The sequence below is a fragment of the Pteropus alecto genome, unplaced genomic scaffold (genome assembly GCF_000325575.1).
Source record: "Pteropus alecto unplaced genomic scaffold, ASM32557v1 scaffold22, whole genome shotgun sequence".
In the NCBI taxonomy this organism is placed as follows: domain Eukaryota; kingdom Metazoa; phylum Chordata; class Mammalia; order Chiroptera; family Pteropodidae; genus Pteropus; species Pteropus alecto.
The window spans coordinates 5636723-5657821 of record NW_006434839.1 but is presented as its reverse complement, the minus strand read 5'-3'; the positions used below and the strand labels follow the sequence as shown (position 1 = coordinate 5657821).

The 21099-nt window shown below is 38.2% G+C and overlaps 1 protein-coding gene across 5 annotated transcripts in view; it reads left to right on the top strand.

The window, feature by feature from the left end:
- Positions 1-21099, top strand: part of CALD1 (caldesmon 1) — a 168037-nt gene that overhangs the window by 70992 nt on the left and 75946 nt on the right. For all 5 annotated transcript variants that reach the window (XM_025045897.1, XM_015588348.2, XM_025045896.1 and 2 more), the window contains one exon: positions 7245-7356. In XM_025045897.1, coding sequence (XP_024901665.1) covers positions 7286-7356 — 71 coding nt within the window. In that variant the 5' untranslated portion in view covers positions 7245-7285. The remainder of the gene's footprint in view (positions 1-7244; positions 7357-21099) is intronic.

Below are 21099 nucleotides of genomic sequence, written 5' to 3'. Positions count from 1 at the left end.
TGATGGACGTAGAGTTTTTAACAATATAAAGGTATTCCAAATAAAGTGGTAGCGTTTGTGACGACACTTTAAGATGCGACTAAAATTTCTAAATGTGTTGTCTTCCCAAGTGTTGACTTTAATATGTATAAATACCATCATCTCACAAATCTAAAATGCCCCCGATGCTAATTGCTTCTCTGGTAAAACACAGAACGCAAAGATATTGATTTTAGTAACATTAAGTTCTTCTGTTTTGCAAATGGAGAAATATGAATAGAGAAAAAGGAATGATACCAAGCAGGGAAGGAGAGAAAAACTAGGACATAACCCGTTCGCTCTTAATAGTGTCCTTAGCTTTGTGTCCTGGATACCACTGATTAGAGAAAAGAATCAGCTTGAGAAGGCAGAGTTCCTCAGATTGATCCCATTTACTCTTATTTCCACATTGCTGGTCTTGACAAATGTGCCTTAATGATTACATGTATTTTTTTTTTTTAAGTAGCACAGATTTTTGGAACAAGATGGTGAAGGTTGAGCTAAAGTTAAGTCCAAGCTGTATCTTACAATCCATGTGTTTATTTGGTTTTTGAGTCCCAAATGAACCATTCAGTTCAGAAAAGAGCAAAGCAGGTTGATAAATTGAATTTTTTTAAAAAGGACAAAAGTTCATTTTCTACAGTCAGAACGAAAACACTGCCAGATTTACTGTGTAACTACTGCAAATGTGGGTTTATATAACTTTTGAGATTCATATATAGTCTATTACCAAGGTCTGTAATTCTCTTTGCAAACACTGATCAGTCAATAAAATACAGAGATGAATCAGCTTCGGTTATATTTTCCATACTCATAATGGTAGATTTAAAGTAAAAATCCAATGGTTTGAATTAGCTGCAATTTCTGAGTGCCTATCATGTCCTAATAGTGAAGAGATTTTTTAAAAAGACTATTCATAAATAGCCTTAAAAACAAAGTATGTAGAAAGTAAAATATCAATAAAATATAAATACTAGTGAGAACAATTGATGAGCTATGGCAAGGCAGTACATTATTAATTACCAAAATGAATGATAGATATTCAAGAAGGAAGACATTATTCTAAGATAGAGTCCTCAAGAAAGGCAATTATTAAGGAAGTGAAATTTGAGCCAGAAATTCATGAATGAATAGAATATGGACAGTGAAGATAATAGGGAGCACATGCCAGTGGATAGAATGGCATTAATAAAAGCACAGAGGTAGAAAATTATATAACACATTTGAGAGGCAATAAAACAAGTTTATCTAGAGTGCCACGGGACAATTTGTTTGAAAGAAAGTTAATGCTTTCTAAATCAGAAAATCAAAAGAGAAAGTATTTAGATCAAAACAGTTATATTTTCTGAAAAGAAGGAAAAGAGGAAAGATGGACATGCCATGTTTGATGCATCCATCTTTGCTAGATTGAAGAGTAGGTATAGACGAATATTACTTGGAGTAGAATAGTGAAACCCTGGACATCATCTAGTTCAACTATCTCATTTAACAGAGAAGAAAAGCTCAGAGAGGGTCAGTCCAGATCTCCTAAGTCTGAGTTCAGGTCACTGTTTGCCAAAGATTCGTAGAGGAGGGCAATCGAAGGATTGAGACGAGTGAATATAATTTGACGAACAGAGATGGGGAATCTGCTGGAGTGTATTATACTCCGAAATCACCCAGTATGTGTCGGATGGAGAGAAGCATCCCTGAGTGGCAGTGATGACCCAACTAAAACTAACACAAACTTTTAAGAGAGACAAAACATGGTCCTTGACTTTCTCCCACAAAGCCCTGAGTCTCAAGAACAAAAAAAACAGAAAGCAGATGATGGGTATGATCCAAGGGCAAAGATGGGAATCCATGATAGGTCTGGTAGAAGCTTAAAGAAGCAAGAAAGCCTCAAATAAGTTCTAGGAAGGACAGGGACCTTTTCAGTCTCATTCACTATTGTATCCTCAGTATCTAGAACAGAACCGGGCACGTAATAAATGCTCAGTAAATAGTCACTAGCTATTGATGGTATAAATGTTTTTGTGGGGCTTCACTGAAGTAGTTAGACCATAAAATGTACAGTGGGCATATAAAAATGATTAGCCAGAAAGGATATGTGTAATAATGGTTATGAGTGCTGAAAGACTCGGTTTCCTAGCAATAACAGAGAAATAGTTATGCTCAGGATGAGGAGACAGCGGGTCAGAGGAGGAAGGCATATCATGAGGACGGTGCCCTGCAAGAGAAGAAACTCTAACATCTCAAAGTATGCAAGGATGCCGTAGCCATCCTAAGTTATGAATCTTACAAAGAAGTAGCAATAAAATAATAAGGGCTTAGTAGATATTTGCGAGGTTTAATGTAATTGAGATATCTGAGACATGATAATTTTCTGATTTAAATGAACTGGGTTTGAAATTGAAGAGGCATGGGTAATTTTTAAGATCATTTCTTACTTGAGTTTCTATGACCCAATGAATTAAACCAGAGATTACTGACAACGGTCTTTTCAGAACTCCCTGGGGTCACTCTTACTTATTCTCTGAAAGAGAAAACAATTCCTAAAAGGAAATAGTGAGTTAGTCCAAGAATATTATAGCGGTTAAGAGCACACACTTTGAATTCTATAAAATGGGGATTATAAAGCTACCTCACAGGTTTATTAGACGAATAAAATAAGATTACATATTTTTAAATGGCTTAGCAAAGCTATCAAGCCACAAAAAGACATGGAAGAAACTTAAATGTATATGACTAAGTGAAAAAAGCCAGTCTAAAAAGGCTACATACTGTACGATTGATTCCGACTATATGACATTCTGGAAAAGACGAAGATATAGAAACAGTGAAAAATCAGTGGTTGCCAAGAGTTTGAGTGGGAGGTAAGGAAGGGAGAAGAGATAGAGAACAGGAGCTGTTTAGGACAGTGAAATTGTCCGATGCTATAACGGTGGGCACATGATACTATGCATTTGGCAAAACCTACAGGAAAGCACAGCACAAGTGTGAAACCTAATGTAATCTTGGACTTTAGTTAATCATAATATCGGTATTGGTTTGTCAGTTGTAACAAATATACCACACTCCTGCAAGGCGTTAATAACAGGCTGAAGTAGATTGCTAGAGCTGCCGTAAACAAGGACCACAAGCTGGGTGGCACAGCACTAGAGAAACTTAACACTCCACAGTTCTGGAAGCTAACAGTTCAAAATCAACGTGTCAGCAGAGACATGCTCCCTCTGAAGACCCCAGGGACAAGTTCACTCCATGCCACTCTCCCAGCTTCTGAAAGCGTTCTCCCCGTGCCTTCCCATTCTCTTCCTTGTGTGTGTGCCTCTTTGTGCCCAAATTTCCCCTTTTTATAAAGACACCAGTCATATCGGGATAGGACCCACCTTAATAATGTCATCTGAACTTGACTACATTTGCAAAGACCCTATTTCCAAATAAGATTTCATTCTGAGGTGCCAGGAGTTAAGATTGCAACATACTTTTGGTGGGAATACACAATTCAATGCAAACGAGAAAAAAACAAACAAACAAACAAACAAACCTACAGAGGAATGGGGGCAAGGGAGAGAGTGGAGAGGAAGGATATGGGAACTCTGTACTTTCTGTTCAATTTTCTTTTAAACCTAAAACTTCTCTAAGAAATCAAATCCGTTAATTAAAAACAAAAGTTTTAAAAAAGAGATCCAGCGCATAGTACATATTCAATGAATGTTAGTTACTTTTGGAAGCTGCATCAACTTATTCAAAATCCTTTACTCAACAAGTGTTATTCTCGATGTATTCCAAGCGCAATATTGATGCTGCCCCCAGACCCCAAAGACTTTTCCCCGCCCATTCAGCATTTGGTTTCTGATGATTTGAAGGTAGGTTATACTTAGCTTTGTCCACATGGCTTTTCCCACTAATACCTGAGTGCGTATGATGTCATGACTGAGAGGAAGGGCAGTGTGTTAAGTGATTCGAAACCTACAACACTGACTTATAACTTAATTATGGCAGCACAGGTATACCCCGTCTTAAGAAAATTCCATGTTGAGACTCATATTGAAAATACAGATATATCATCAGTAGATAATGATTCATCTGTCTTTGTAAAGTGTTTTTTTTTTCTCTTAACAAAAAGTCACATCAGAGTTCTTCAATAGCGTGACTACAAGCCCCTTAACCCCAAAACTGAGATTTTCATAAAACATTTCAAGGACCCATCTGTCATATACCTCGTTGACATATACCTCCGTTAGCCGCCATTCCTCTTTCAGGCTACTCTGTCCATTCGTGACACTCAAGAGCCCCACGGTTTACAGAATCTCTCTGCCTCAACATTTCGTCACTTCATTGGTTGAAAGTTTGCTTCCTAACCAATGTCGCTGGAAGGAATTCAGCATTGACTGGGGGTAGAAGAGGAAATGAGAGATTACTCTCTGGGGATGTGAAAGCTACTGCTTCCAAAAGATGGGGGAAATCATTTAAAATTCTATGCAGATATGGCTCTCCTTACATAGGGGACGTGCCAGAGAAGTTCTGGGAAGCTCCACGATGGAAGGGTGTGAGGATTAAGAAAGATCTTCAGCCCCATTGTGGTGTGAGACCAACAAAGAGCCATTTTTAAAAACCACACACCTTCTCTCCCCGACACAACACATACACATGCCCCAATGGAGGGTGATACCACACCGTACACAGGTAGAGGTGCTTTCTCCTCTACCTCAGGTATACCCACCACAGGTCCACGAAGGCGCTTGGCACTTGTCTACGTAGATGTTTATCTCTGTCTCTGTGTCTCTGTCTCTCTCTTTTCCCCCACACTCCAAGTGCCCATAGATACATCAGCAGCAGCATTCAAATGAGTAAATAACTGGATAGGTATAGAGATCTTTTATGGTTGAGAAAGAAAAACAAAGTGCTTGAGTTAAATAATAAAAGGTGAGGAGTAGGAGGAGAGAACAGGTAAGAGAAAAAGAATGCGTGTGAGTAGAGAGCCAGGGAGGCTGGCCAGCCAAAGTGACCCCACGACAGTCCGTTTCACTTCCCTTGGAGTACTTGAAGATGCTCCACCCGCTTGGGGATGTTTCCTTCGCCGCTGGGTTGCACCTCTAGCAGAGGTACAGGCGGAGAAGCTGGAACCCTCTTGCCAACAAGGAGCCAGCATGACTGCTTAGCTCGGTTGAGGGAGGAGCAGCACCCAGGAGCTTGGAGGATGCTCTTCAAGCTACTTGGATAAATTAAGAAAAGTGAAATGATTTGCTTACAGACAGACCTCTTTCTCCCATTTCTGTTTACTGCTGCTATAGTTATTTGAGAAGGGATTTATATACAACAAAAGACTGTATTTAATAAAAGAAAGAGAAGAGTTTGCTCTCTGACTGTACCCAGCATTCAGGGAACCGAGGACCCACTGCTCACAGAGCTGTCCCCACACGCTCTGCACTGTGCTCAGAACAGGCACCCACCCCAGAGAGCAGAACCCTCAGATGGCCTTTCAGGGGACCCGCGACTCACTCTTTTTTCATTCTGTTAACTATGATGAGACTTTTTTCATTCTGTTAACTATGATGAGATCAGGCTGGAAAATACAGACAAATTTCTTTATGGTAGATGAAATAATTTTTTTTTTTTTTAAAAAAAGGAAAACTGATTCTTTCCTTCATAACTAGCAAAGTCTTGGAAAATACTCTTGGTAAGAGTAAGATAGAAAAACATCTTCAAATTTAAAAACCCCAAACAAATACCAAAATTTGAATTTCTAAAAAAAAAAAAAAAAATTATAAGCAGTATAAATAATACCCCAGGGGAGGAAAAAGGAGGGAAAATTTAAATGTATACTTTTGTTTTTGTTGGTTGGGGTTTTATTTTTGTTTGTGTGGGTTTCTTAAGGGGAAAGTACTTGAAAATAAAAAAAAAAAAATCTGACAATTAAGAAGGTTCTGAACGTGGCTTCAAAATCTAAGTTTTGCTTTTTCGCTCCCTCAAAGATGCACGAGAGGATGGCTTTAGCTTTTGCAGCCTCCTTATTTTCTTATGCAGAGCAAATGGCTCGTCTCATGTGCACAGAAAGGGCTGGAAAATATTTTTTTGTGATCCGAGTGCAGCAGAGGGTCTAGAATTCCAGAGGAAGTGGAGGCCTCCCGCTCCACACAGGAAACAATCTTCAAGCAGGCCTTAAATGCCAGATTCCAGGCCGAGTTTAACTAACCACTGACAGCTCTGTAAACAAAGCAAGGACAAAAAGAGCCCGCTTCCCCTTTTCTGGTAGTCATTTTGGGTTTGGGGGCTGCAGGGGAATTCTGGAATACTTGACTCCATGGCACAGAAACACAGGGGAAGCAGGCTCCTCAGCTGAAAAGCTGGAGAGGGAAGATTTTTCTGGGATTAAAACCATCACGAAGGAGGTAGGAAAGGATAAAATGGTTGGGTTACAAGGAGCCGGGACTTTTAAGGTCTGGAAACAGCTTGGTCTTAACGTAACCACTTTTAGAAGTGCTGCTGCATTACGTTTATTCGTGGTATTATTTCTGCAGTCTTTATTATCATTCTGATATTAATATTCTTTTAGAATATGCAAATTATGCCTGGATACTCGTATTACTTTATTTCTCCTACTTTTACTTTTCTCTGAATTCCTACACATTTTTTTAAGGTCTGGAAACAGCTTGGTCTTAACGTAACCACTTTTAGAAGTGCTGCTGCATTACGTTTATTCGTGGTATTATTTCTGCAGTCTTTATTATCATTCTGATATTAATATTCTTTTAGAATATGCAAATTATGCCTGGATACTCGTATTACTTTATTTCTCCTACTTTTACTTTTCTCTGAATTCCTACCCATTTCCTTTTTTTTTTTTTTTTGCCACTTTTCTTTTTTCACTCTTGTTTTCTTCTTCTCTTTTGTTCACTTTTTTATAACTTGTGTCTATGGTTCAACAAGTTACAAAGAACAAAATCTTAAGTGATCTCAGCAATATTTCAAGTCTTTAAAACCTCTCTGTCGCCTGAGGTCTTTATTTTTTTAACTGTAATCCTGGGATCTTACTTATTTGTCTCTGATAGTTTCATGAATGGGACTGAATTTCACACTTAAAGGACTCAGCCTGGGGGAGTCAGAAACCGATCACTGGCTACTTCACCAGTCTTCTAAGGTGTTTTTCTTAAGAGGAAAGAGAAAATGAGAGGATGAAAAACTGTTGGGAGATAATAGCTCTGACTCATCGATGATATTGATTCTACCTCCTCCCCTTACAGGTCCAGACATCATCTGGTCTCCTTAAACCTGAAACCACACCATGGATGACTTTGAACGTCGCAGAGAACTTAGGAGGCAAAAACGGGAAGAGATGCGCCTGGAAGCAGAAAGGTAAGGATCTCGGTTGAAAAGTATTTATATTGTGTTATTAACAGTGTTGGTTTCAGGCCTCGAAGATCATCAGTCTGCAAGGTCAAATGTATTGCACTCAACTGTTTGCGAAAGCAGTTACGGAAAACTTTCCTGCACTTAAATTCTGCATTTAAAAAAAAAAAAATCAAGAAAAAGAGAGATTCGAGAAAGAATCAAATAGTTGCATTTGTTCAGTGCCTTTCATATTGGAATTTTTAAATGACATGGGCAATGTATGTATGGATAAAAGTTTAAAAAGCAGTTATGTGAAAATGACATAAAAACGACAAATATTGAATATTGAAAGCATTTAGGAAATGGGAGTCTTTAGTCTAAAAAAGTAAAGACAAAAGTCCCAGATGGATCTGGTGACAATTTGTATTCTTATCAGAAAAGCATGCAAATTCAGTAATCCACATATTGTGGGTTAAAACCCTGTAGAGTATGTTACTGTGGAGATTCGGAGTCTAGTTGGAAGTTATGTTATGTTGTGTGAGGCCTCTGTCACGGTGACTTCAAGGGCAGTTTGGAGAAATAAAAAGCAGTGACATACGAAGCACGAGATATAAATATTTTAAAATTTTAGGCCCCAGGACAAAGGACAATGGCATCTAATGTGGCTTAAATCAGATGTCCTTTGGAGAAAGCAGAGTAGGATTTCCTGGTAGAAAAATATTAAACAATCACCTTAACATCAAATCAGTGTTGCCTCACAGTAATTCCAATGCACAAATGAAAAGATGGTAGGTCGTAAGGCGATCCCTTAGGGATTCTGTAGTAAAAAACTGGAAAAAGTACTTTGGACCATAGGCGCTACTCATTTGTTTGGAGAATGCAAAAGAAGAAGGTAAAATTACTGCCTTTGATTAACTTGGTCAGAGTCGGCTGCCATTCTCGAAATGTCTGTGCACAAACATGCATGACACCATGAGTGGTTCCTGGGCTCTGTGGGTTCAAATCCCAGCTCTGTCACTTAGGATCCCTGTGGCCATGAGCAAGTGACTTCTGTCTATACTACAGTTGCCTTATTTGTAAAATAGGCATAATGTCTCCATAGTCTGTGTGGTTTTTGTGAAGATTATTGAACTCCGTAGATGGTCTAGCTCAGTACCTGGCATATAGTAAGCTTCCATAAACAGTGGTTGTTATTATTATTTTTATTTTATTTTTAACCATTCTATCATTAGCTCAACAAGTAAGAAAGAAGCAACATAGCAATATAGCCAGAACTAAATGTTAATTCCAAAAGAAGGAAAGGCAAATGTTATCCTGTGACGAAACTAGCCAGGAAGAGCTTATTAGCAGTGGTAAGCAATGGAGGAAGTAATGATGGTGGCGAAAAGTAAAAAGGGAGCCCTGTAGGTGGGGGAATCATACCAGGAAAAGCCCAGAGGTGGAAATAAGAATCCTGGTGCAAGAAATTTGTTGAGTCCTTGGAGAAGAACGAGCTGGACTTATACCTCCTAGGTGTTTCTAATTCACATCAAAGGCAACAGACTTAGCAGGGGGCTATGCATGATGAAAACATGTTGGAGAACGTTATCTACAGTGGACTAGAGTATGGGATACCAGCACTGGAAGACTTAGTATTGAATATACAGTAATAAGGGCCTGAATCAGGGCAGCAAATACAGAAATCAAGATCAAATATGAGAGTCTTTATTTGGGGGGAATTTCAGGAGACAGAGAAACTCGAAGACAAGTCTAAAAATATAAATCCGAGGAGCTGGAAAGAAGGTCTCTGCATTGTTCCAAGTGGGGAAATTGGAATGAGTTGCCATCTTGGGCGGGCATGGAGGGAGTGTTTAATTTCAGGTAGAAACCACATCCAAACAGAGATTTCCTCCAGGCATTTGAAGATGGAGATTTTCCATCTTTTTTCAGAAAGAGGGAGAAATTATTATTGGAGAAGTAAGTTTGGGTACTCGGCATGGCAGTAACAGTACAAAAGCTGGAAGCGGTGGTAGTAATTGTGCCAAGAAGGCAATGTGGAGAGACCGAGATGTCATAAAGACACAATAGAAGCCGTCAGAGAAGACCAAAAAAATCAAAGAGGTAAGGAGAACCAGGCGGAGTACAGGGGCACCGGTGCTGAGTGGACGCCCAAACCATGTAGACAGTGTCCAGGCCCAGTGGAGCATCCCTCTCATTCTTTCCAGTGATGTGTTGTTTGGCCTCAGGTTCTCCTGAAAGTCCATAAAAGACCTTTACCCAGCAAATGTTTATTGAGCATCAATCACGTTTCAGTGTCTGTGTTAGGAAAATAACGGCGAGATATAAATAGACATGGTTTCTGCCTTTATGTCCCTCATGGTAAGCTAGGAAAATGAAGCACAGTAGAACTAGGAAACAGATCAGGCCAGAGTATGGGGGCAGGCTCAATAGAATCGGGGCTAAAGGGACTCAGGAAATGAGGACAGGAAATTGGGCATCAGGCTGGGTCAGTATCTTCAGCTTCTTTGCTTTCGATGGGATAAGGAGACTTCTTAATGTGATGTAACAGGAAAGGTAAAACTAACTTGCTGTGGTACGAACATATTGTAACCAGTGAATCAACCAGGTTTCTTTAGAACCAGGATTTTGCCTAAGAATTTTCCATGTAGCTGCATGGTTCATTCCTTCCAGTTTTGTTATTGTTGTTTTTCTGTGCGGAAGGATGTGTCTTTCTGTCTTCATTTAATGTCAATCTTGAAAAGAAACATACTCAGTGAAGCTTAGTTAGGTACTCTTAATAACCTAAAGTAAATTTATATAAATTTATCCTAACCTTGTTTAACTTACATTTCTGTCTGTATTAATTCTTTTAGGGTATTACATTCTATCTGATCTCTTTTCTTTCTTTTTCGAGAGAAGTACTTACATACTTTCTTATTTTTGTACTAAGTTTACTTTTTCATGTTTCAAGGTGACCCTTCTAGTTCTGTTGTTCTGGGGTCTGATAAGTAAGCCCATGTTTGCCCTTTAGGATTTTGTAAAATCTGATCATTTATGGGAAGAGTAAAGTTCAGGCCCTGTGGTCCAGCCAACTTTGATAGTTCAGGGTGTGTACAGGAAACAGATGGCCAGAACCAGAAATCAAGGACCGCATAAAATCATGGTTTTGATCTGAAGATAAAGGGCATTTAAGACCTTGGGCAAGTCCTTCTTCCTTTAGCTTTAAACCTTGGCTGCCTCATCTGTAGCAAGAGTGGGCGTTTTCTTTGGGGGATTGATGGTAACTTTTACTTTTCTTTTGCTTTTTGTATTATCTAAATTTTTTTTTTACAGTAATCATATATTACTTTATTTAAAACCAAATAAAACGATAAGGTAATATTCCATTTTGGAAAATGTAATTCTATGTCCCTACACACCATACTCGAGAAGACCTAACTTTCTTGTGGATTTAGGGAAATCGAGAAAGAACTCAACCCAGATCTGGAGTGGTGGTGCAGTAAATTAGCGAAAATAGAGTGACCCCAAAACTCAGAGCTGCAGGTTCATTTATTCACTCACTCATTCAACAAAGTTTTATTAGGCATCTACTCTGCTCCAAGTTCTATCCTAAGCACTGAGAACAGACAGACAGAATAACCGAATCAAGAAGATGTTTAATGCTTTTCAACTTGTATAAAACCCAGTGATGATCAAGAAACTACATTTTTATATCTTCAAACATAATATGTATCCTGTATTGATTGATACTTATCAAAGAAGGCTTACACCCTTTGTACCCCTGTAGACTGTGTGGGGGAAGAGAAAGTCTGTTGATTTTCCATTTCTTACCCACAAAGTCTTTCCAAATAAAAATACTCTGTTATTTTAATTAGTCATTATTGTGTTTGACTAGCAGGTGCAGTTCTACTTTGCAGTGATAAATAATTTTAAACTGTACTCTCACCAGATGTTATAACCACAAATTAAAATAAGCCAGATTCTTATACATTTTATTCATGAGAAATAGATCTTTTAAAAAGTTATCTAAAGAAAGTTAATCACACACTTTGTACCGTGCTGGTTTTTGTGTGCTTGGGACTGGCATTTACTCACCACACCGCGGCCACTCTGAGACTGTTACACCCACACCTGATTCTGAGGGCTGTAGTCCAGTCCATTTCAAACGATCTCGCTTTCCATAACCCAGAATGTGAACCTGGTTAATCAAAACATTCTTCTGGTCTTTGGCCCACCCCTTAGCCTGTGCATCTTTTTGCTATTCACTGTGTCCTTGTCCTTCATTTGGCTTTCCCACTGAGTCCTTGAGATGAGGTCTTTAGATTGATTAAGAGGTATTTCATTTGATCATCAAAATATACATATATATATTGAATATCCACAAAATGCAAGATACTATCCTGAAACATAGGGTTGAGTGGGCACCAGTCCAGGCAGTATCTCAATAGTCACAAAGGTCACATCCTAAGTGGATTAGAAACTTTGAGCAAAAGGGCTAGAAAAAAAGTTCAGTAGGCAGAATGTATTGAGCAGATCATCAGTGAAAATCCTAAATGGATTATTTCTATGCAACATATACTATTTGTACACATCTCAAATTAAACTGTATTTTTAAATCAATTACCTATCTGAACAAACAAACAATTAATTTTGCTGTTTATTATTCTTTACCTAGCTCACAGTAAGAAAGAAATTAATAGGTATATTCTTTTTCCCTTTCTTTTTCTGTATTTTATTTCGAACCCTCTCTGCCTTTGTCTCTGTATTTCTCAGTGCATCTTAATATATTTTCCCTCGTCCATGGCATCTTCATCAACATTTGATTCACGTGTTTTTATATCTCCTCCCATCCATACACCTAATTCATCTACTCTGGATGATCTGTGCACCTGCTTTTGGATCATCTGGGAACAATATACTTCTAGTAGGAGACAGAAATACATTTTCAAAGGGATCAAATCCAGCTCTCTTCCTATTCAACAAGTACAGAACAATGCTAGGCCTTTTATGCGTATCTGGCAAAGATGGACTGCTCACAGCAACAGCAATAGGTTTGTCTGAGTAGAACATATATATCCTATGCGATTGAAGGAACACCGAGATGCATAATGTTGGGGGGCAGTAAATTTTAGCAGTTAAGAGCATGGGCTGTCACATCAGGCAGCTGTACTGTCAAATCCCAGGTCTGCTACCTATTAGCTACATGACCTTACAAGGTAATCAATCTTTCTAACCTTCTGGTTCCTCGTCTGTAAAATGGGGAAAACAATAGTATCCACCTCACAGGAGTTTTGTAAGGATATAAGGAGATTAATACATGAATGAACTAACAGTACTAATCATCTAGTGTTTATTAGATAATTATTATGTATTGAATTATTGCTATTATTTATTGAGTATTATTCAATAAACATCATTATTAATTATTACTATTACCCAACTTGATTCTCTGCAATACAAAAAGAGTCGAAGCTACATTTTCTATTTACCATAAAACGAAACAAATATGAAGGTTTTCTGTCTATGCTTCTCAGAAGGCACAAGAACTTGTAGAAAGATAAAGAGCAAGAATTTGTTATCGAGCGAAGAGTGTTGAGTGGGAGCAACCGGTAACAAGGTCTGAGGAAGGGCTGCGTGGTCTCAGCTAGAAGAGTTAACACCGATTCAAATCGAGCTCTCCTTTTACATTTGGCCAATAGGAGTTTGAGCTTTGGTATATCTACTGAGAAACCTGCCGTGATATTTTGTCCACAAAGAGCTCTTTTCATCAGACATGGTACTTTTCCCGGTGTTGGGCTCGCTTTCACGAGCAGCTCTCTCACTTTACAAGACGTGAACTTGTCACATTCCCAGCTCATGCTTTCCACACCCAGCGTGAGCTCCTCTTTCTGATCAGAAGAAAGGCCCCTATTGTGGAGTTGTGTTATCGGATTCGGAGGCTCACAGACATAAATAAAGGGAGTAAAAACACTCTTGCCGTTGTCATCGTTCCTACATTTGCATGGGCCTCTGAAATACCAAGAAGTAGACCTTTGAAAGTAAATATTTTTACTGCACTAGAAAAACAAAAACAATTTTTAAAAATCTATTGGGTCTCAGTTGTCCCTTTCCGGAACTCTATCCCTGAAACTTTCTTTAATAATGTAGCCAATTCATGATTATGTAACACGCGTGCACACACAAAAACACTTTTATTTACGATGCTTAGCATTGTACCTTGAAATTTTAAATCAAAACCTTTTCAAATGTGATTTTTTTTTTTTTTTGCTATTCTGTAATCAGAAAGTTCTTTTCCATTAGGAAGTTAAAAAATATATATTTCTTTGAAATTGTCAAAATTATTAGAGTCACTGAATTTGCTCAAAACTCCCCTTCAGACCTGTTTCCACTAACCTAACAATTTTCCTGGTCCTAAAAGTGTCCCGCTTCATGGTGACTAGTGGAGGGAGCATCAGGAGACCAGGATCTAACTGAGGTGACATGTGTTACATAAAAATGGAAAATCAAGTTTCTTAAGGACCTAACATGTTGACTCATAACTTCATTCTTAGCTGGAAAAAAAAAATGTGGCATATCTATCAGTCAATACACTTACAGTTTAAAATAGCAATGCATTTTTCTTCACAGTCTGTGTATGTGACACTTATAATTTATCAATCTTCGGTCACCTAAGGAAAGGTAGGATGATGTGTTGTATATAGGTGTTGAAGTCTGACAGGCCTGGGTTCAAATCCTGACTTTGACTTTTACTAGTTAGGTGAACTTGTGACAAATTACTTCCTTCTATTTCTTTACATATAAAAATGGGAATAATCACTCTGCCTCACAAGGTCATTTGTAAATGTTAAGATAGTTAACCCATGAAGAGACATTAACACAGTGACTGGCACATAGTATATGCTCAACAAATGTTAGATGTTATTATTAAAATCATATTAATATTTTGTCAGGCCTTTGGTACAAAACGACATTATACTGAGTTTGAATTTTTCTTCATCTGTCAGTTCAGGCATTATAATTCACTGCGTTGTTACTGCAAAGCTTCTTTCCTTCCTAGACCGATCTTGACACATGCTAAGATGATTCTCTTGAGATTGGGAAAGAATTAAATCTTTTGGTCACATCGAGGTGTACCACACAAATATAACTGCTCCATGAGAATTTCAGAATCATATACTATAGCCCATGTGGTTAATTTTCTAATTCACGAATGTTACATCTTTTATTTTTAAATATAGTATATAAATATAACTCAGAATTTCACCCGAAGAGTGGAGTTAAGCAAAAATAGTTCTTAAGCAGAAAAAAGTATCAGCCAAAATTCTCATCTAGTGTTAGAAAGTAAAAGGAACCATCATTTGTTTAGCATCAACCAAGTGCCAGACTAAGCGATGTACTATATGTACCCGTATCACTTAATTGTCACAACAACCCTATGACCTTACCTTAGTCTATTCAGGCTGCTGTAACAGAATACCATAGATTGAATGGCTTATAAACAAATTTATTTCTCACAGTTCTGGAGGTTGGGAAGTATAAGTACAAGGTGCCATCAGATTCAGTATCTGGTGAGGGTTCGCTTCCTGGTTCATAGACAGCCATCTTCTCGCGGTGTCCTCACATGACAGAGAGGTGAGGGAGTTCTCGGGGGTCTCTTTTGTAGAAGGCACTTATCTCTTTCAGGAGGGTTTCACCCTCATGACCTAATCACCTCCCAAAGGCCTCACCTTCTAATATCATCACATTAGGGGTCAGGTTTTAACATATGAATTTGGGGAGAATGCAAACATTCAGTCCACAGCAGACATGGATATTATGATCCCTATCTTACAGATGAGGAATCTGTAGGTCTGAAAAGTTAAGTGACGTGTCCATCTTCATTTGGCTGGGGAGAGCAATCTGGTTTGCCTATCTCAAATCTCAAAACATTTCTCCTATAAGTAATTACCAATGGAATTTTTTATTGGCTGTCTTAGCTGAACGAAGGTCCATCATCTCTACAATGCCAAAATAACTCCCCAAGATGGGGAAAAATCAGTTTAAGCAGTTATGTGGCAACAAACTAAATTAGGCTATTGGACCTAATCGAACTATTCTTTATGCTCATTCAGGTAAATTGCTTACATGTGTAGATACAGCCATTGTTTTGTTTGTCCTCAAAAAATTTCCCATGTTATTCCCATTTCACAGAAAAATAGAAAACAAAGATCAAGTTTTGCCCCTCAAGCCAAAGAATACTGTTGGCATTAATGTTCTTGGCTTTTCTCTGAATTTTTCTCAATAAGACAGTATTCACCATTAGGACAGGGGCTTAGTTAATCACATCATCACTCATAAAAGCTTAGGTTGTCAATGACCTTATAGATAATAGTCTGCAGTGAAATGTTACTTTTTCATTTTGGACCACACACTACTTTGAGTCTCTGGTGAAAACTGAAGACTGTCCTCCAAGAAAAATTCACACATGCACCCACAAAACTTGGCACTCGTTTTCAGTGGCGTCATGGACCTCCATCCACAGACCTCCAGGGGGCCCATGAACTCTGGGCCAAGAATCTCTGACCTAATGAATTTTAAAAGCTTCATTTTACATATGAAGAAACTTAAGTTTAGAGATGCTGACCTCCTCGAGATCACCCAGCAGCTAAGTTAAGGCAGAGTCTGCCTGCACAGTACAGACTCCTGAATGAATGGAGATGTCTGTAAAAAATCCCATGGCCCCTGATTAAGGAAATAGGGCCATGCTCTGTGGAAAATGGTGTATACTACGGTGTATTGTATATTTTTTGTTTTGTTTTGTTTTTTAGTTTAAACAGTTTATGGATAATATTTCTAAATAAAAGATTAGGTCAGATTACTTCATGATGAACAAAATTAAAAGCAAAGAAAGATAAGTGGATAGGGAGAATGAAAATAGTAAATGTTAGGAATTTGGAATCAAACTTTGCCATCTGAGTCAAGAAGGAAAAGTAGGTGTGGTGGTTTCGCAAATAGAAGCTTATTTGCCATCAATTTCAGAGTCTTTTATTTGGTATGTGTGGTCTTGCCAAGATTTCTTTAAACAAAGCTTAATTATGATACTAAGTTATTATGTAGGACTTCTCCATCCTTACCAGTTTCATTTTAGCAATTCAAATTCACCAAAGGATTTTTCTCTCTAAACTTAAAAGAAGTAAGAACTGATATGATTCCTTAGAAAGGATTTCATGTTCCACCTTCATCGCGACTCTCTTTGGAGAGATTGGAGAGGGACACAGACACCATATCTTCCAGAAAGCAGGATCCCATAGACTTGGGTTTGAGTCCCAGCTGGGTGACCAAGGACAACTTAGCCTCTGTGAGCCCATTTCCTCTTCAGGAAAATGGCCATCGTAACAGTTCCTCCTCGTGAGGTTTCATGTAGATTATAAAGCACTAGATAGATAGATGATTGATATAGATGATAGATGATAGATATAGGTTGGTAGGTAGGTAGGTAGATAGAAAGAATATAGATGACATACATGATATGTATATATGATACAGGTACGTATATATATATTATATATGCGTAAATATATGATTAGTGCTCAGTATATGTTACCTGTTGAGGTAGGTTGGTAGGTAGGTAGGTAGGTAGGTAGATAGAAAGAATATACATGACATACATGATATGTATATATGATGCAGGTACGTATATATATATTATGTATGTGTAAATATATGATTAGTGCTCAGTATATGTTATCTGAGGTTTTTTTGGCTGGATGGAGGACATGGGAAGGAAGGAGCTATGAGGAAAGCCCTCTCCGGGATCATCTCCCAAGAAACTCGGCCCCTCGGCAGTTACTTTCTGGGGTTTCTGAATCACTGAACACGTGCAAGAGTTCCCACGTCTTCAGACAATTTGGCGTCTAATCTCTGCTCTGTTTCAAATCCATTTTATCAGTCACCTTGAAAGTGATGGAAGAATCGTGCATGTGAATTAAGTCTGCATCCTGGAAAGAAAATGTATCTCCTTATTTTTGAATCTTTTCTCATTTTCCCTACTTATTTGAAAAGATACAGGATAATGCAGTCTAACTTATCAAAGTCTTCATCTCAACAATTTATATATCTAATATTTAATTGATCACATATTTCAAATTGTTTCTTTTTTGCCTCATGGAATTATGGTTTCTTTTTTTATATTAAATAATTATGGTTTCATTACCACTAAAGCAGTAACCAAAAGCTCCTCAACAATATATATAAATATCATACTAATAATATAAAGTTATGTGCCTAGTTTTTACAAAATGATTTTTAGTCATTTTAGTCTAAATTAGTGATTTTAATCATTCTGATCATGAAAAAGCTGATACATACAAAATAATATTATGTAACATATACGGAAGTTATAAATCATTGAATGCATACATTGCGAACTTATGACTCAGCTTAAGAACTAGAACATTTCCAGGACCTCTGAATCCCTGCAGACCGCTCCCATCCCTAACCCCCTTGCCTCTCCATCCACAAAGGTAACTGATATCCTGAAAAATTCCTTTATTTTAAAATACAATTCTAGATAAGATAATGCGAATTGAAGTGATAGTTTTTCCAGGGCCCTGTGATCCAGGGCTTTCCCAGCATCCTCTCCAGACTCCGATGACAGCGGTAATGAGAGCTCACTGCTCCCAGAGAGGACAAGAAGCTTGACTTTGTAAACACGCAGGACCCAAGGAGTCCTTCTGTGTAAAGCTGCGAAACTTAGAGAAGTATTATAAACAAAGAAGTCTCTACAAGCGAGAGATTCTCATTACAATCAAATACAAATGGAATGAAGGCTATTAAATATGTATGTTGACTCTATGTACCCTGCCTTTTGGTTTTCTCACTGACTATGGAATTATGGTTTCTCACTGACCAGCCATGTGTAAGAGATCTGCATCAGTGGCCGTCATTTGGCCGCGTGGGAATGGCAGACGGGAATGATTACAGACTATTCCAAATTCCTAGTCAAGGGAAATCTATCTCAATTGCCTTGAAGTCTTCTAGGGAAGTTCTTGATCTTAATTATTCCAAAGGCCCTTAACAATGTTACAAGAAAGTACCACTGGACATAAAACATGACCATGTTGGAATGATTTAGTGGCTATTTAAGTGGATTCTCGTTCATCTGTGAATGAGGTTAAAGAGGAATAATGTACATACTTCGTGAATAAAATCGGTTCTTTTTACTCGTTTGCTTTCTAATAAGCAACATTTATCAGCAGTTGGAAAACTAGTTTTTAGTTTGTTGTAAATCTTCATTAATTCAGATTCCTTCATTTTCGAATTTTTACCATTCATTCTGGGATCGTAGAAAAGTATAACTTTGAACTATTTATAAATAAAGGACTTGATTAATATGTTAAATATGTAAGCTACATTCCATGGCTTAGTTTTTAAACACTTGAGAGCACAACGTTTTAAAGCTTTTAAAGGAACTTTGGAAACATTCGCTTACATTTAAAAGCCTAATTTGCTCATTATAAATCATTTCTGCTTATGCAATTTTTAAACAAATTTCTAATGTTTTGTTAGCCTGGTGGAGGTCACCAGGTATACTGAACATATTTTCAAAACTGATTTTCTATTAAAATATTTCGTGATTTGTACTGACTTTCCGTTCCGTTAGTCTAGATAGGTGAGCTCTGACATTACATTTGAGATTAGTACCAATTAATTGACTAAGTTAAAATGTGAGGGTTTATTTTCCACTTTAATAACTCCCTACATCACATACAGTTCCTTTATTGGAATAAAAATCTTGGTAAAGTACACATCAGCCGTTATAAATAGCAGCCAGAAGCCTGTACATTCAGGAGCGTCTCCAGAGAGTGTATTTTAGACTGCACATTGTTTAGAATAGGAAATTCCTTCAATGTTCATATTTTCCATGTGGGTGACACGGACTATCCCATATCACATCTTCACTGGCTTCCATTTCCTTGTACCATTTAGGAATCCCACTGATATGTTCCAGAAGATGACTCAATTTGTGCTATTTGTTTTCCTGGGCTAACCTGGATTCTATTGTCCAGTGGGAATTTTGCATACCTAGGGGCTCTCCAAATGAAAGCTTGATAACTCCTAGAGCAGGCACCAGCAACTAGGTAATGAAAGAGTCTCTTATTTCTGGAGCTGGGAGCTCCACTGTGCTGACTTAGAATAACAGTAGGCGACCCATTTTGATTCCCAAGAAAACTTTGCACTGTTGGCAGGTCTTTCCGAGCAACTCAGGAGACTAATATGGGAAATAAATGAACAGGAAGTGAACAAACAGATGAGCGGGATGGGTTATCATGCTGGTTTGAAGATGAGCGGCCTCAGCAGGTAAAATTACACAGCATCTTTCCCAAGGCACTATCACAATTACAGTCGATGTGTACTTCCGCCCACTCCTTCCGTGAGCAGTCCTTCTGTTTCTCTAATCAATACTGTTGTGTAATTCCTGATTTTTTTTTTTTTAATGGGGGCCCACTTAGGAGGATCTAATATTCACTCACTATTTTTTCCTTCCTTGATGAAGAAAATGAGAACTCGCTTTTAAGGGGTCTTGGACAAAAATTGTGATATAGGAAGTGTTGCTATCTGATGCCTTTCCTCCCTGCTACTCCCCTTTTAAGAGCCTTTAACTCGCCTTACCTAACCTTGAAAGCCAAGCATCTCAAATGTATGTTTTCCGAGCCAGCATCCTCAGAGTATGTCCTGGCTATCCAGAGAGTATCATTGCCGCAGAAGCTCAGTGCATTGTGAACTGAACAGAATGAAGTGTTTGTAAAACTCGAGGCTGAGGCAGGATGGAAATTCCTAATCCTTTCATTTCTAAGTGCCTCATATCATAGGCACATGAACACAAGTTCTGTCTCGTGGCAGCATTCGTCAGCAATGGTAGAGCTGCAGTAAGGACACACACCCTCTAGAAAGGAGTTTGTTTCCCATGAGAACTCTGCCCAAAGTGCAGAATTACTGCTAGGAGACAGATTCTGGGATCCTATTGGGTTATGTGGTCAGAAACTAAGACTCTTTCTCCTACTTCTCTGAAAAGGGTTTGGAAAGCCAAAGTAATATGTCCATGAACACAAGGTCAGTGGCAGGAAACCTCGTCGTTTAATCCAATTTCTGGTGCTCTCCCTTCTGCATTATGCTGTGCCCAATCCATATAGCTACCTCTAACTCTGTGAAGGAAAGTACCTTTTAGCTCAAGAATAAAAGAAAGAGGACATGGAATTAAGTTTTGGCAGAGCTGGGCTTCCTCATCTGTAAAACAGAACTAATACATCTCAGGGTGGCTGAGAAAATTAAATAGGGACAAGTGCCATCGAAGTGTAAAGGGTGATGCCCATGACATATGTTTATCATGTGGAGGTATCTATGTAATTCATTTAAATCAGATTCACTTCTATTTAACTTGGTATGGAGTTGCAAATTTCATTCTGGTCACATACTGTTTCGAAGAAATTTTCACACGTCCTACTATATCTTATCCGTATTACTTCCCCTTAGGCATTCTAGGCTTTCAAAAATCAGACACAGAAAAAATGCTATCAAATGTTACCTGGGGCCTATCACGCTGGAGAGAACTTGGGACCACAACTGCAGATTAGAAGAAGCGAAGTTGTTTTATCTTTTCTCTCCCTGTAGTTGCGAATTGAGGAGAATATTCAAAAGATTTAAAATGATGGCTTTATCCCAATTAGAATTAAACCTTGATGTTGTTGGTCACCTACTTGTCTGGTTTTGCATCTAATTTGGCAAAGGTCTTCAGACTTAAAGGGATTC